A 16720-nucleotide genomic window follows, 5' to 3' on the forward strand; every position below is an offset into this window, starting at 1 on the left:
CATATTTCACTACTTCAGTATATTTCGTTTTCATGTCAAAAAATATTTACCGTGAATTGTTTAAAGTAAAAAATGTATATAATTTGAATTTAACTAATATGGAAACACTGTATAAGATATAAACACTATAGTCTATAATTTAGTTTTGGGTTGGAAAAAAATTAAGTATGTTGGCATTGTATAAACAAATTAACTTTTTTTTTAACTTAATAAAAAGTTAACAAAAAGTGTGTATTAACTTTTAACTTAACTGAGTTAACCTATAGTTAAATTAACTTTTAACTTTTAACTTTTTGTTATTGGTGCATATTAACTTAACTTAACTGAGTTAAAAAAAATCATTAACTTGCCCAGCCTTGCATATTATAATACATTATTAAAATTTAAAATTATTACAATTTACAATGCTGTATTTGGGCTAGGGGGACTGCTCAAACGGTATTACCTACTTAAAGAAGACTGCAAGCTAAAATAACATTGCTTTCCAAAACACAGACCACATACTTTAACACATGACTTAAGTTTTTTTTTTTTATTTATTGAACAAGACATTAAATCATTATAAGATAACATGATAAACTGAAATAAAGTATAACATATTTCTTTTGTAATTATCCCAAAGAAAAATAATATGATTAGTGATTACATTTTAATAATTTGAATAATAATAAATATATAATATTGTTTATGATAATAAACATGGAATTCAGTCATAAAATACTAATTAAATAAATACATAAATGTTTTCTAGTAAAAATTACTATAAAAATTAAAATTGTCTCAATTGTTAACAACTACTGAGAACTGAAAAAAAATATTTAACACAAAAGTTATACAATGTGTGAAGGATGAAAAAAATATTAAACATTAAAATATACTTTTAACATAATATACTTTGAAAACCAAACACATGTTTGTGCTCTCTCCATCGATTATTTATCAAATTTATCAAATCAGTTCAAATAATTATTTTTACAGTAAGACAGTACAAAGAATACTGTACCAATAATTATTCATAAATTTTGCTTAGCACACAGACCCTGCAATAATTTAAAAATGTAAGTTGTATGCCAAAAACAAATCAAAATACAAAATATTTTATAACTATAAAAAAAAAACATTTAACAAATGTCTAATAAATTGAGAATATTAAACCAATAAACCACGAAACAATACAAAATACTCAAGGTACATTTACAGAAAATGGCACATTTATAAACTGTAAAAGGAACAAAATTATTATCTATGCTTGTCTTGGAGTGCTTAAGCTGAACTTATGAATTATCTAATGTGATTATTTAGCTTGAAAAATAATATGAGACTTTTGATTCATAAACACCAAGTTAAGCTTAGAGCTAAGACCCACATTATCGATATACAACAATTTAGCTTCATTTTGCTTCGAGTATTTGACTACAACTGCAGTACCAGAAACACGAACAGAATGAGACTCATTGTCAGATTTATCACTTTTCAACATCACTTGACATGTAACATCCACATGGATGTACTTTGTCACTGTCACTCCATTTGTGCTTTTTACCTAAAATTTTAAAGATAGTTTTCAATTTTATATTAAAATTAAAATTAATACAACCCTTACAATACATTGTTGATCCTCAATTTGAGGATTATCACTGCGGAACACTGTGGCTTCACCAATACGCTGAGTGTCATCCATGACATCAAACTTCATGCCACAAAATACAGCTTGAGGTTCAAACCCATAACCCTCTGGATACGAATCACTCCAGAAAAAGTTGGTGTTATTGTTAAGATTATGACTGTCAGGTTTAAATGTCATACGTTTTCCATATCCCATTCCAATATTGACCAATTGTAATGCATTGCCTTCAAACAAATAATTCTTATGCCCTGTTGGGCGAACTTTATAATGAAAACCAGGCATGATTCTTGGGTCAACATAAGTACCTAAAAAAAAGTTAAGTTATTGCACACTACCATACAGGATCAAGCGTTGTTGCTTACCAATCACAGGCAATTCGTATGGTTCTAAACCTGTCATTGTATACATAGTGGGTGCATCGCCAATACTACATCCATTTAACACCAATTGCCGTTGTTTATCATCTACACCCGGTATTAAGGTGTAACCTCGACATGGTATAAAACCAATAGCAGCATCTGATATCTTTATAAGCTTTGCTGATCCACGTGGTAGTTTGGAAGCCACAGCAATACCAGTGACCTAAATGGAACAATTAAAATTCATTAAAAACATTTCCACAATGTAAGGCTGTTTAAAATTGATTCACAACCAACATAATTTACTAAAAAGAACAACAATCTTACTGGTGTTATTGCAGATGAATCTTCTTTATAGAACCAATCTACTTTGCACAACATGTTGACTTCTACATTTTTCCTCACCTCTCCGTTCTCTATTACTTCATGATTGACTTCTTTCTGAGCATTCTAAAAATTACCAATCATAATTAATAAACATGTTTATTGGTTTGGTGTATAGAATACCAGTAGTATTCAAACATAACAATGATAAATATAATTTATTTTAAGTAGATAGTTAATTATTTATTTGATAAACCAAACACACAAAATAATAATTAGTTAAAATTTTTGACTATTGTGGGAATATTCAATTCAGCAACTGAAAAAAGTGTTCATAGGTAAGTTACTAGGTACATATAAATTTGGCATAATGTAGATAAAAATAATTAAATATAAAACTACCAGGCTCCCACTTTTGTAAATGCTTCAAATTAAATGATAAAAGCTATTTTAACTATAAATTAATATTTTTATAAAATCTCAAAATAATGTATTTAAATTTTGAACATAACATATTTGAAATTACCGGGATTTTAGTGACTTCTATTGTAGCCACAGCAACATTGTTTGCATCAAAAACTGTGAAGTTGTCTCCTACAGATACAACATGTACTTGAAATGCATAACCAGAAGGCATGGAATCAGTCCAAAAATAATTTTCGTTATCATTCAATAATCCTGGACTAGCTTCAAATGTTAAACGTCTAGAATAACCACGGCCAATGCTCATTAATTCCAATGCTCTGTTATCAAATAAGAACCTTGTACGCTAAACAAATTAAAATTATCATATTAGCAATTTTTAACTATAACTATCACTTTTCTGTTCAACTGACCTCTTTATTTTCAATTGGACGGACTTTGTATTTAAATCCAGGCACAATATTTGGATGGATCCAGACACCAACAGCAGCAAACTCATATGGTCGTAATAATTGAACTGAATATTTGGCAGGAAAATCATTGAGCTCAGCTCCATCCAAGTTAACTACAGAAGTTTCTTCAATACTCCAATCAGAATTATTAGAATTTGCAGTTTTTAAGCTGCTGAATGCAGATTGAACATTAATTTTTTCTGGACCAGAGGTATCAGCAAGCTCCTAAAAACACATTAAAAAACAAAAATCAATTATATTTATCTATACAAGGAAAAGTGAATTATCTACTTATATTTTAAAGGAGATATTAGTTATTCATTATAGCTAAAAAAAACTATTATTAATTTGAAGGTTATAGATTGATTGGAAATAAAAGGAAAAAGATTTAAGCATTAAGGAAATGAATTTAAAATATATAATAATGATATTATAATTTCTAAAATTTACGGTTGATAATGTTATATAGTTTAAAATGTTTCCAATAACGCAATATTGATGGTGGCAGAAAAACAAGCGGTCTTGATAAATTTAAGAGAAAACATTGACAAAGCAGCAGGTGAAATGGTGTCCAAAATCAATTGCCATGTTTCCAAATGTCCTCCACAGCCCACAGCATAACTCCTTGTTGCACGTTCAGGATTCACTATGTAAGTTTCTAGTCTTAAAGTCTATCAATCACACATGTTTTTCTACCAACATTTAAAGCGCGCAATATGCTTTAAATTATTTATCAATGTTTTTTTTTTTTTTTAGTTTCAATATAAAATTACAATATTTCATGTTTATTTTTTATTCACAAAATACAATACGTGAAAATAATTATAGCTCAATTCTCGTAGACATTGTTCTAATAAAGATGACTTCATCATAAAATTAAGTAAAATCTTCAGCCAGAAATCGAATCATATATTGATAAAACAAATAATAGTATTAGGTACACATAGGTATTAGTACAATTAGGCCTATCTCTAATGGTTTTGAATTCTAGTTCAAATTACATACCTATATTATTATGAAGGAGTAACAATATGTTTTTTTTGTTTAATCTCTTACAAATCTTTAATTACAATTGTAGGTAAGTATATCATAATATAATGAAAATTATTATTCTTCAAAATAATATATTATTCAATAGATAATAATTAACTTTGAAAACATTAATAGAGTAATAATTGTTTGAGTACGTAATTAATTTTTTACATACTATTTGAACAGTTCTTTTAAAACAACAATAAATACATTAATAGGGATTTGTTTGGAGAAATTAAAAAAAAGAAAATTATATACTTGCTTTGGGAGTCTCAGGAAATCATAAATTTAAATTATATAGATGCTATAATAATTTAGTCATTAATTTGATATGTTAACAAAATTATAAAAATACTTTATGGAATGAAAAAGAAAATTTAAGACAGATTAATGCAGTATAATAATGTACCTAGTATTGTATAGATAATTTTAGTTTTTTATGTAATATATGGTATATATGCATTTAATGTTTTAATTTATATATATATAGAGAGAGAGAGAGAGAGAGATAGTACCTAATGATTCAAAATTCTTTGAAATTATGTGGATATTTTAATTTTAAGTTTTTTTTGTGGTATTAATAAAAAATATAAATACAAATACAATGTATTATAATATGCCTATAGGCTATATAATCTATAAATTGAATAAAAAAACTTAATACAAACAACAAAAATCAAGTTATTGATTGTTTTTTTTCAAATATAATTGTATAATAATTGAATTCATAATGTTATATAAGGATTTGTTTAGGAAAAATATGGAATAAAATATATTGAATAATGTAAGATGTATGTTTCTTATGTGTATAATCTTCATTCATTGTTGGTTTTATAATTATGAAAATTTAATTTCCTCAAAACCCTCAGATTAAAATTTCTCAAATGCATATAATAAGCACATTAAAAATAAAAAAAAACTATAAAACTTTAACTTTTGTTTTACTTCTTATTATTTAATAAGTAAAAAATATTGCATCATAATAATAGTCTGATAAGAAACAAAATATATTTGTACATTAAAACATTGTTAATAATTACTCAGAAGGTCAAAAAATATTTAATTAAACAATTACCTAAATAATATATTTATGATAATAAGTTAATTTAAAATCTCAATATTTAGGTATATCACTTGTTTTAATTTTTTTTTAATTTGGAACATTTAATTTTTGCTTATCTAGATATTAAATAAATCTGAGAGTTTTGTATTTTATATTAATATTCAAGTAAAATATATATTTAGTATAAATCATTCACATACAAATAGTTTCTGCCATACTAGATGACAAATACGATTAATACAAATCTACCTAGTAAATTGTAATTTAGAATCATATAGATTTCTAAATAGTTTTGTAAGTAGTAAAGCTACTTGGTCAGTATTTCATGATAATACTTCATTTTTTTAGTCGCAACAAAAACTCACAAGCAACTTCGTTCTGATAATATGGAGTCCGTCATGGATATAAAAACCATGCATGTAACTGATGAGTCCTGTAAACAGAATTTACATTGGCGAACATATTTTTTTTTTTTTTAACAGGCACCGTATCGATGACAGTTGAATCCAAATAAATAACAACAATAATAATTATAATAATAATAATCCAAAACAGCAAATTACATAATAATTCTGTTGATGAAATGCACAATTTGAGAAGCTACATCATCTATTGTAATTATATAATTTGTATTTATATTTAATGGATAGAGAAAAAAAATGTAGTCTAATTTTATAATTTTATTAAATAGTGGTATTAATGAAATCTAGGTATAGAAAAAAAAATAATAGAATATCACTTGGTATTTTGTAATTATACTTGAAGGTTGTAACTTATGAGTGTTATAATTAGGATATAACATAATGTTTTATTATTTAGTTAAATAATAAAATGAAACAACTCAATGTGTGCACTCATGTTTTTATCTATAGATTGCATCATAATATTTACGTGATTACTTACAGGAAAAAAATTGTTTTAACATACTAATAACTTACCAAGAGATAATAACTTACCAACCCTGAACTGACAAGAACAGGGCTCTGGTAAAAGGAGTTCATGAACTTCATATTTGTTAAAAAATAAGCCTGAGGCGTAAATAGACCTTAATACATGTACACATTGAATACTATAAGAAACTCGACTGTATACTATTGAATAAAAAGAAAGACTACTAGACAATTGTTTAAATACTACTTACTTAAAATAATATAATGGTACAGAGAAGCCACATGAAATTTTAAATTATAATGAATTTGAAAAAAAAAAGGATGCTTCATTGAAACCTCACTAACTCAGCATTCAATTATTATTATTACTCAAATACTCGAGTACAATATAAAATATATAGATATTTTATGGCTTTTCCTGAAGCTTAATTAAAACTAGTAATGAAATTTTCAAAATAATTTATTGTTGCTATTGTTTATTAAATAAAAATTAAATTCTATGAAAATCAAAATATATTATATGCATTTATTATTGACTGAGAAAAAAATAAGTATATTTTACATTTTTAATGATAATCATAAAATATGTTTTTTTATGTTTCTATTTGTAATTTATCTATAGAAAAATTTACCTACCAACCAAATGTAATAAAATATAAACTTAAAAAACAATACTAACTTTTTCTAAGTAACGAGCTTCATCTCTAGACTTCACTCTATCCCCAAGTAATTCTCCATCAGTAGGCTAAAAATAATAAAATTATGTTCATTACAATCATGACAAATTAATAAAATATTTAATGTTTTATTATTTATACATAACTTAATATAATTTATTAATGATACTATTTCAACTTTATAAAATCATAAATTAAATTTCTTTATCTAATTCACCAAACAAAATTTAATTTTAACACAATTCTGCATTTTTCTATTACATTATTATTTAAGATATTATATATGACTGATTTGTTTCATTATAATATTGTAGACATCTTATATTATGTCAAAAGTGAAAATGTAGATATATTATGTTCTTATACAACAAATACTCATAATATATTACTTCTACAATGACGTAGTAAGCAAATGGACAAAGTTAGTAAGTTTATTTTTATCACCAAAGCAGTGGACATAAAATTGAAACAAAGTTATAGAAATGCAATAACTTTAGGCATTTAGCCAAAATTACACTCAGCCTCAGGTATATATATAGTACATACAGTTCAAAAAATACTTATAATTAATGACCTTAAATAATTTACATTCACTTCAATTATTATTAAAAATGTGTCCTTAGAATATTTATTAGGTTATTTTGTATTAAACAGGAACTGTATTTTTAATAATCTTGTCGAGTTAGCTATTAACTATTTTTATTTGATTGATGTTTCTTATAATTATTTTAATACACAAAGGTATTTAAAAAAAATATATATTACTGCCAACATTATAAATTATTATGCACTTTAATATATTTTATTTATAATTAAACATGTGAAACAAGTAATTCGTACATTTTTTAGTATAGGATATTGTTGAACATTAAAATCTAATTTTATAAACACAGATTTAAATCATTTCCAACTTTGTGTCTAATTTTTAATACTAAATAGTATAATATATTAATATATTAAATATTTAAAAAACAACTACCTACTAAATATTTAATTGCTTACAGTTCGAAGAATTGTCGCAAACGGACCTCAAGGGTTAAAAAATGTATAGGTAATTACTACAGTACTACTATACTCTAAGTTCTGACTTTTAATGAAAATTTCTTCAATTTGTACCAAAGATAGCTTTATACCTTTACGGTTAATAAAATCATATTCAAATCATTCAACAATTAATATTTAATTCTATTATTGCGTTTGACACTTCGATAAAATAACATTGACATTTTAAATTGATAATGCAAATTGCAATCATTGACTAAACTACTAAAGTCTAAAATTGTTTACCTAGGTATGTTAATATATGAAAATTGTATTTAATAAATAATTAAATACTGAAATGCCTATCTACAATTCTACATTCTATTTTTATATACAATATCATTACCTATATCAATTACTTAAGAGGACGCTACATCCGAGTGTGTTGTCTCTGACGTACACACGCACGACATAGCAAATTGTCGTTCACTATTCTCAATAGTGAGCTGTTAGTTTTGATACTAGAGTGAATTGACCTATTATCAAACTTTTAGGTAAGAACATTATCTGGGTCTTGCGTGGGCGATTTTTCAATATTTTCATTTTCGAGAAAAATAAGGGTATGTGAAATATCAAAAATTAAAAATGATCATATCTCGCTTGAAAATTAAAATATTAAAAAATCGCCTACGCTAAGGCCCAGATAATGTTCTTACCTAAAAGTTTAATAATAGGTAATTTCACTCTAGTATCAAAATCAACAGCGTACTATTGAGAATAGTGAACGACAATTTGGTATGTCGTGCTTGTGTAAGACGGAGACAACACATACGGGTGTCTGAGTGTCCTCTTAATATCCATGTATATTATATAGATATCTATATATTAATTTCCTTTGTTTTAAATTAATTTATTATTATTACAAATTTTTGAAAATTAAAAAAAAATGTTTTATATGTGCGTACAATGCATTTATCATTTGTATTTATATGTGTGTACAATATTTTGTCAAAAATTCGAATGAGTTCTCTATAAATATTATAATCTAAATAAGATATTAATATTTCAATCCTGCGTACTATCGTAATAATTACTTAAATTATTCTAAACCTATAATCTAAAAATAATTACTTACTTATTAATACACTTTACGTAAATCAACTAACCTGGTTATCAAATGATGATGCACATTGACCCTGATCCAATATCTCATCTCTAATTTCATGCATGTGACCTAAGATCGTACCCTGACGCCTAGCCCACAGTCGCTGCAAACCTGATTGCATGATTTCAGCATTTACGCCTTCCATTGAAGAAATACAGCCAAATAAAGAATCTGCCAAAAAAATATGTGAATGACGTCAAAGGTTCTATTTTTTTTTGTTGATAAATAAGTATTTTTTTTTTAAATATTGGTAGGTGCCTAGTAATCAGTAGTATACATTTATATTTTATACCATAAAGACATAAACTAATTTAAACAAAGCCGTGTTGGTTTTAAGCCCCGTAACCCGTAGGTAACGATTTAATTAGAAAATTTAATTTTGAAACTGCACTCACACTCACCAATAACTCTGCAGTCTATGAGTTAAAAATACAGAGATTCCCAATTTAATTGGCAAAAGTACCTACCAACGGTACATACAACAACAAGTTGTTTCATTTTATTTAATAGGATTATATTTGTATTTGTGGGAAAGATACAATGAATAAATTATAATAACAAGTAGATGGCCACGTTCACACAACATTAAAATAAAAAAAAACAAATCAAATCAAAGATGCATAATCTTAGAATTAGACACTAAAATCAAAATAATTTGTAGCCAAAATACGAATCACAATTTGAAATAATATTTATTCCTGTATCATAATATTTTAATTCAATATTTTAAAGATTTAAATGTTTAATTCATAAAGAAAAGTACTTAAAACTGAACTGACTGCAGTATATTTACATTTAGTGTTAACAGTGTTCATAATAATATGATCCTTTAAAATAGTAGGCTATTTATTTAAAAATATTTTTAAATATAATATATATTTATAGTAAATATATATTATATTTAATATTTATTATTATAGGCATTCTTAATAAGGGGTGAGAAACTGAGAACACAATCGTCCTTTTATGTATGGGTTATTGGGTTATGACGTTTCGTGATAATTATATTGATATTAATAACTACTAACTACTTGTACCTATATATATTATGTATTTAAATACTAAAGAATGTCAACGACTTATTACGTCGTTTACTTGAGACGCGTATTGCGTATTACATATTGTGGACATGTGGTTACGGTGAAACGAGACAAAACTGTAATGTCACCCATCCTTTATTTTTAGTAATTTTAACGTAACACATATCATTACAATTAACACCCACGTGTAGGTTACACACATACAGGATGTCCCGCGAGAATTTACCCATTGCAATATCTCCTGAGATAGATAATAAATATATCATAAATCTGTTTTTTTTTTATTATAGGCACTCACTAAGACAAGGACTACATATAATATTTTATTTTTTAATTTAATTAAATTGAGGGGTAAAAAATCTATTTTTTCATTTTCTTATTTTTTAAACAATAATTGAAGATACCTTAGATAATTTAGAGTTATTTTTCTGAAAATGTTGACCTACCATTAACATAATTTTTTTAGTTTATATGCAAAACGGCAACAAACCGGTTTTTGCGGAGTCCCCCTCTACGGCTGATGTCATATATGCTTAGCATGATGTGAGATCATGTTTAAACTATTTGATTTTATAATTATATTATAATATTATATATTTATATATGTACCTAGTATAATGGACTTAATAGTACGTATATTCAATACTATTATACCTAGTTGCTAGTAAGTAGTAAGTAGGTCCTACATCATAAACATCATAGACATATCAATTATATACATTTATGTCTATGGGCTATATCATAATATTATATTCGTATTTTATGATTTAATTGTCAACAAATGTAATTATTAATAGGTATCAAATATTATGAAATACTATTAATCATTATTGAAATTCCATGAATACTACGTTAAATTAAAAATGTTTAGACTCAATGGACAATCGTATAATATATATAATTATTTAATTATTATAAACTAAAAACTCGTAGCTACGTAGCTCCGTTAAGTAAGTAGGTATAGCAGGTAGTAAGTGCATTTTAATAACTTATTAACAATTAGGATTAAGAGGACGTGATCCCCTGTATGCGTTGTCTCCGTCTTACAAATGTACAACATAGCAAAAAACTGTTATGGGCGGGATAGAACCACTCCGTTGGTATTTATAGTAGAATTACCAAAATTTCACAACGCATAAGGAACAACTTTATCTATGCCGTAGCGTTTTTATTTTTTTATAACATATACAAATATTTTTTAAAAATTAAATGAAAAAACAAAAAAAATTCCTAACGTTCTCAAACTGATAACTTTAATTTTATTTATGTTATCGAAATAATAAAAACACTACGACACAGATAAAGTTGTTCCCGTGTGTTGTGGAATTTTGGTAATTCTACTATAAATACCGAGGGAGTGGTTCTATCCCACGCCAAACAGTTTTTTGCTATGTTGTACTTACATTAATTGTAAGACAGGGACAACGCATGCGGTTATTACGTCCTCTTAATGGTACCTACTTGTTTGCTACCTACCAAAAATTGTAACTTTGTGACTTGTGAGTGAATTTTGAGTTATAAACTTAAATTACATACACGGAGGTGCTGGCAACGGGTATAGTACAGTCTACAAGGTTATGTTAGGACAATGAAAAAATAATGTTTGGTACCTAATGTTTTTTGTTTTAGAGTTTAGAAAATATAAATTATAAATGAGTAGTACGACAATACATATAAAATTTTCGGCTATAATCAAGCGTGAGTTCCAAATATAAGAAATCCAACCCTGAGCATTGCCAATGTTCTCAGTAGTCGGTAGTTTAGTTGAGCATAACGAAAAATATTTTAAAAATCTTGAATTTAAAATAAGTACAGATGTAAAATTCAGAATGGTTTTTCATATTTTTAAAATGTATCATAATATTGAATATTACTTCAATACTCTAAACTATCCTGTGCTGAATTATAAGCGAAATAAGACTAACCCTAGTGTCCAACACGGTATACCTGTACCTAACTTACGTTCGAACAATAAATTGCTTTATATTTCAGGTCTTAAAAAGTCAATATGGAAACTATCAACAAGTTTAAATAAATATGTTTTACCTTCATGGATAATAATCGTATTAATTACATCACTACCTACGTCAGTATTGCAACAATACAACAGAAAAAATTTAAAAAGTTGACTCATTAAAAATAGATGAATTTAATTATAATTATTGTTAACAATAATTGGCATAATATTTTTAATTAAATATTAAAAATCTGATGACATAGCATTTAAACTGTACTATAGGTATAATAACATCTTAAAATAGCATAATAATTCCTATTTTTTTATAAGTTATAAGTTAAAGCTCAAAAGAACAATTCTGAAATTAATAACCACGTTAATAACTATAGTATAACTATAGTACAATATATTATAATTGTATTTAAATATAAAATAAACAATTATGACACCTACTTCGGTAAATTATGGGTGAACATAATTTATATTTATATTGACAATATTTTATCTATGGCATAACTGCATACGTTTTAATTTTATAATATATTGTTAATGCCCATATCTACTACAATTATACAAGAATGTTCACTAACCATAGATTATAATAATATTAAATATGCTATACTGCTATTCAATTAAGTAATAAAAATAAAAAAGTTATCATAAGCAAATAATATATTATAATCCTCATTGTTTTTTTTTTTTAATACAATGAGAAAGATTACTTGCCAAATGCCTATACTGAGTATAAAAATATCGTTTGCAAACTGCAATAAATCACATTGAATAACATTAAGTTTTAGTCAATAGTTATATTATGATTCATAAAGTAAATATAGTACCTACCTATAGCTGTATTTAATCTATGATCATATTAATAAATTCTGAACTGTTATCTTTACAGGGAAAAGCACTTTAATAAAATATTGAAAAAAATCAATAGATTAATGATACCTATTATTAAAATTGGAAATAAATTGATTTTATTTTTCTGACTATTTAAAATTTTATCAACGTAATTGTACAAATTCTGTATAATAAACAAAACTAGTTATATTTGCTAGTTGACAAGTTAAGTCTAAAGTGTACAAATTATTTGAAAATTTCCATTTACAAAAATTGAATAATTTTTTTTTAATAATTAGCTTTTTGTTTTATACCACTAAAAATTCAACAAATTATGTTCACTGATCAATAATAAGTCTATAAATAACTAGATGGTTGACATAAACAAAAAAAGCTTGGAGTTTGGCACAATTACTAGTAGCTAGTTCAATTATAAATTAGATGATTAAATATTTTTTTTTTTTTTTTTGTTATTAAAAGATTTTTATTCAATCTGTTACTAAAATAGAACAATAAGAACAATTGATGAATTAAATAAAATAAAATAAAATAAAAATAAATAACGACAGATTAGACTGAGTGTAGAGGCCTCCCAGCGGAGGTACTACGACAAATGATTAAATATAGACTAAGTTTTATAGTACCAAGCTATTGTTTAACATAAAATAGGAGGATATCATAATTATTATAATTTAAAAAATTATACTGCCCTGGGCCACTAAAATATAAATGAGTACATAATCTTATTTTAAATAAATTAAAAAACTGTAATAAGTGGATTTTATTATGTCATTATTCATTATCTAAATTATGGATTAAATTACACTGTGCCAAAATTATATAATTTAATTTTAATTTTAATCAAATTGCAGAATTAAATATCTTGAAATTCAAACAAAATAAAATAAAACGGATAGATGGATAGTTAATTTAACCAGCTAAAAAGGGTTTTGTTATGAGAAATTTTTCAAAACAGATTAGTTGTAAGTAGGTAAAAAATACTAAAAATCCAACAATCAACATCAATACTATTTATAATAATTATATCTATCAAAATACTGAACAGTCAATAATTATAAAAACCATTAGTAGGTAACTATATATTGTGCACACTGTGCAGTGTGTATGTATCAAAATATAATATATTTATTTAAAATGCATTTTTTTCATCAATTATTTAGTCGGTAGTTTTTAGTATTTGTATTTTATAATTTATGCAAGAATAATATTATTTTAGCAACATTTTTTTTATAGCATACAGGTATGTCAATTAGCAATTATTTAACAAGAAAAAAATTATTTTGTTCAGATATTTCAGTAACCAATACAAAATAAAGATATAAAATTAATTATTTCCATTTAATTAGTTACCTAATACATGTTTAAAAAAAAAATTTAAACTTTTTTAAAATTAATTTCATTATTCATAGATAATAAATAACAAACATATATTAGACATTATATACATAATAATAATTGTATATTCTTATAAAAATGCTTAGTTGAATATTTTCACATAGAATTAAGAAATAAAGAAAAACAATTAATGTTCATTTCATGTAAGCTTAAAAATTAAGTAATATATAATCAATTTGTTTGTTCAAACCAACATTATAATCTCTATGTAAAATGCATACACCATACAGTATATTACATTATATATCATAATCTGTATTTTATTAATGAAAGGTTGTATTTATAAATTATACATTCAGTCTTTTTTAGTATAATTAACAATATTTCTATACATATTTTAAAAATGTCTCTCACTGACTGCAGGCTTCATTAATATAACCATGAATGTGAATGTTTTGTGAACCTGTGAATGTTTTTTAGAACCCCTACATCCACTATACATTTCACTAGTACATATAATATTAGGTATATCACTTGGGAATATAAAAATAAATATTATATTTTTTATTGATCTTAAAATACATCGTCGTCTAAGGTACTAGTTATTTACAAAAAAAAAATTGTTTGTTTGGTTTAAAATACTTTTAATTATATTTTATACAATATAATATTATAATATATGATGTATGCCTATTCGGCATTCAGTTAAATGTATAATAATATTATATAAGTGCGGAAATCGCGATGTGTATAGGAAATGCACTGATGATGCAGTACACAGCAGCTATACGTAGATACAAGCAAACGAATACTAAAACTAATAATATACATCTAAAAACAGCTGTCGACTGTAGCGTCAAGTCCTGTACACATGGATATTTTATTATTTTTACGTGTACTTTCATCGTTCAGTGAAAGTCAGCGGTTCGTTACAAATTGCTGATGGGGGCTATAATGTGACATAATACTGACATCAGTATCACCACGAATAATATTAAAGGTAGATAAAATACCTTTAAATTGTAAAACAGAATAATATTAAGTTGGCGAATTTCCTAAGTAAATATTGGCATGCATAAAAACATAGTCGTAATCTGGGGCCATCTGACATTATATTTTTGGAAACAATACGTAAAAAATATTTTCTGTATTTCGTCCCACCTCAGAAAAAAAAATTACTCTCATTACACTACTGCATAAAAGTGTATATCTACTGTATAAGTATACCCACATAGGTACATATTATGACGAGTGAATGGTCAAATAATCAAATCGATCTTCCGCAAGTCAATAATAATTAATTTTAAATAAAATAAACGTATAAAACTATAAAAGAATATTAATGATAGATGATACATTATATATTATGTTAATAACTATACGCAGGTTGGCCGTTTATGTAGTACTAGTATTTATAATCAATGGTATTACGTATTAGTATACAACATCGAAATTCGACGATACTCAACAATGAATAAGACTGAATATTTAAAAAAAAATTTTAAATTACCTGCCTCGAAGTCAAAATGCTATTGGTGACGAACGACTGCGCTCGTGATAGATATGTAAAATTGTAAATTCTGTTCGGGACGTTGACTGTGCTCTGTAATCTGGGGAGTGAAAATCAAAAACACAATTAAATTATTATTATGAAAACAATAAAAATACAGTAATTATATAGATTATATTATTGCATTATTGTGTATTGTAAATAATAAGACATCATAATTATATTGTCGTAAACTACGTCATAAATTATATTATATTTTTAGCCAAATAGGTACCGTATGATGTAATATTATCTGTGCCGAAAATCGTAGCGGGTCGTCGGTGCACGCAATTATCGCAAATATCGCAGGTAGGTACTGAACGCTCAAACGAAGAATCGATTACCAAAGACGTGTGGGCGAGTGACGTAGGTAGGTACAACGGTGAACGCTCAAACGCGGGTCAAAGAGCCACTACTAGTACCACAACGAGCTATGAGCGAAGTTTCCGCCGGCGGGATCGAAGTCGTCTGCTATTGATTTATTATTGTATTATTTTAATATTTTATTATTCGTCGCTGGAATCGTTCTACCAAGACCTGGAACACAGCTGACGCGCACTGTCCGACGACCGTTTCACAAGTGACTCGCGAAGTGGTGAGCGTCCTAGTCCCAGTGAGTAGTGACGATGGTGAGGGGAGAGTGGACTGTATATGTGGAGAATGGTGATGATGCGCCGGGTAGGTGGGCGGGTGTGCTGCAGCTGTGGTGGCGGCGGCGGCAACGATCGCTACGGCGACCGCGACGACGCGACGACGGTAGCCGGCCGGCGGCGAACGGTATCGGTATTTGGTGGGTGTTGAACGGTGGCGGGGGTGAACAACAGAGTCAACAGACGTCGTCTGACGACCCACCGAGCCGGCCCGACCACGAACCGAGCTATAAGCGGCGCCCGGCGTCACGAGCACCGTTTTTTGTTGGACCGAATACCGATCGGCAATCAGGCAGCTCATAAAATATAGACATTATTGTGCGGCAGCCATT

At 26.6% G+C, this 16720-nt stretch overlaps 1 protein-coding gene across 3 annotated transcripts; it reads right to left on the bottom strand.

Annotated features, from left to right (window-relative positions):
* Nucleotides 1-517: 517 nt before the first annotated feature.
* On the bottom strand, nucleotides 518-16358 carry LOC100160904. 3 transcript variants are annotated; one of them, XM_008180901.2, is made up of 11 exons: nucleotides 15974-16355; nucleotides 15700-15799; nucleotides 8995-9164; nucleotides 6850-6915; nucleotides 5646-5713; nucleotides 3147-3410; nucleotides 2837-3079; nucleotides 2314-2436; nucleotides 1990-2209; nucleotides 1604-1932; nucleotides 518-1543 (listed from the first exon to the last, which is right to left on the bottom strand). In XM_008180901.2, exons 5-11 carry the CDS (start codon nucleotides 5697-5699, stop codon nucleotides 1295-1297), a joined length of 1482 nt encoding a protein of 493 aa, XP_008179123.1. In that variant the 5' UTR covers nucleotides 5700-5713; nucleotides 6850-6915; nucleotides 8995-9164; nucleotides 15700-15799; nucleotides 15974-16355; the 3' UTR covers nucleotides 518-1294. The 3 variants fall into 3 exon arrangements, with proteins under 3 accessions (XP_008179123.1, XP_001942734.1, XP_008179122.1); XM_001942699.3 differs by lacking the exon at nucleotides 5646-5713 and having other exon boundaries at nucleotides 15974-16358; XM_008180900.2 differs by lacking the exon at nucleotides 5646-5713 and having other exon boundaries at nucleotides 15704-15799; nucleotides 15974-16354.
* Between the last annotated feature and the right edge of the window lie 362 nt (nucleotides 16359-16720).

This window comes from Acyrthosiphon pisum, chromosome A1 (genome assembly GCF_005508785.2).
Source record: "Acyrthosiphon pisum isolate AL4f chromosome A1, pea_aphid_22Mar2018_4r6ur, whole genome shotgun sequence".
Lineage (NCBI taxonomy): Eukaryota > Metazoa > Arthropoda > Insecta > Hemiptera > Aphididae > Acyrthosiphon > Acyrthosiphon pisum.

Bases quoted from the DNA above. Each gene is read 5' to 3' on its own strand.
- LOC100160904 (XM_001942699.3), bottom strand. From the start codon at position 9,138: ATGGAAGGCGTAAATGCTGAAATCATGCAATCAGGTTTGCAGCGACTG. The intron at 6,916-8,994 runs GTTAGTTGATTT...TATTATTTTTAG, and splicing joins CATCATCATTTGATAACCAG to CCTACTGATGGAGAATTACT. The intron at 3,080-3,146 runs GTCAGTTGAACA...TAATTTGTTTAG, and splicing joins GTCCAATTGAAAATAAAGAG to CGTACAAGGTTCTTATTTGA.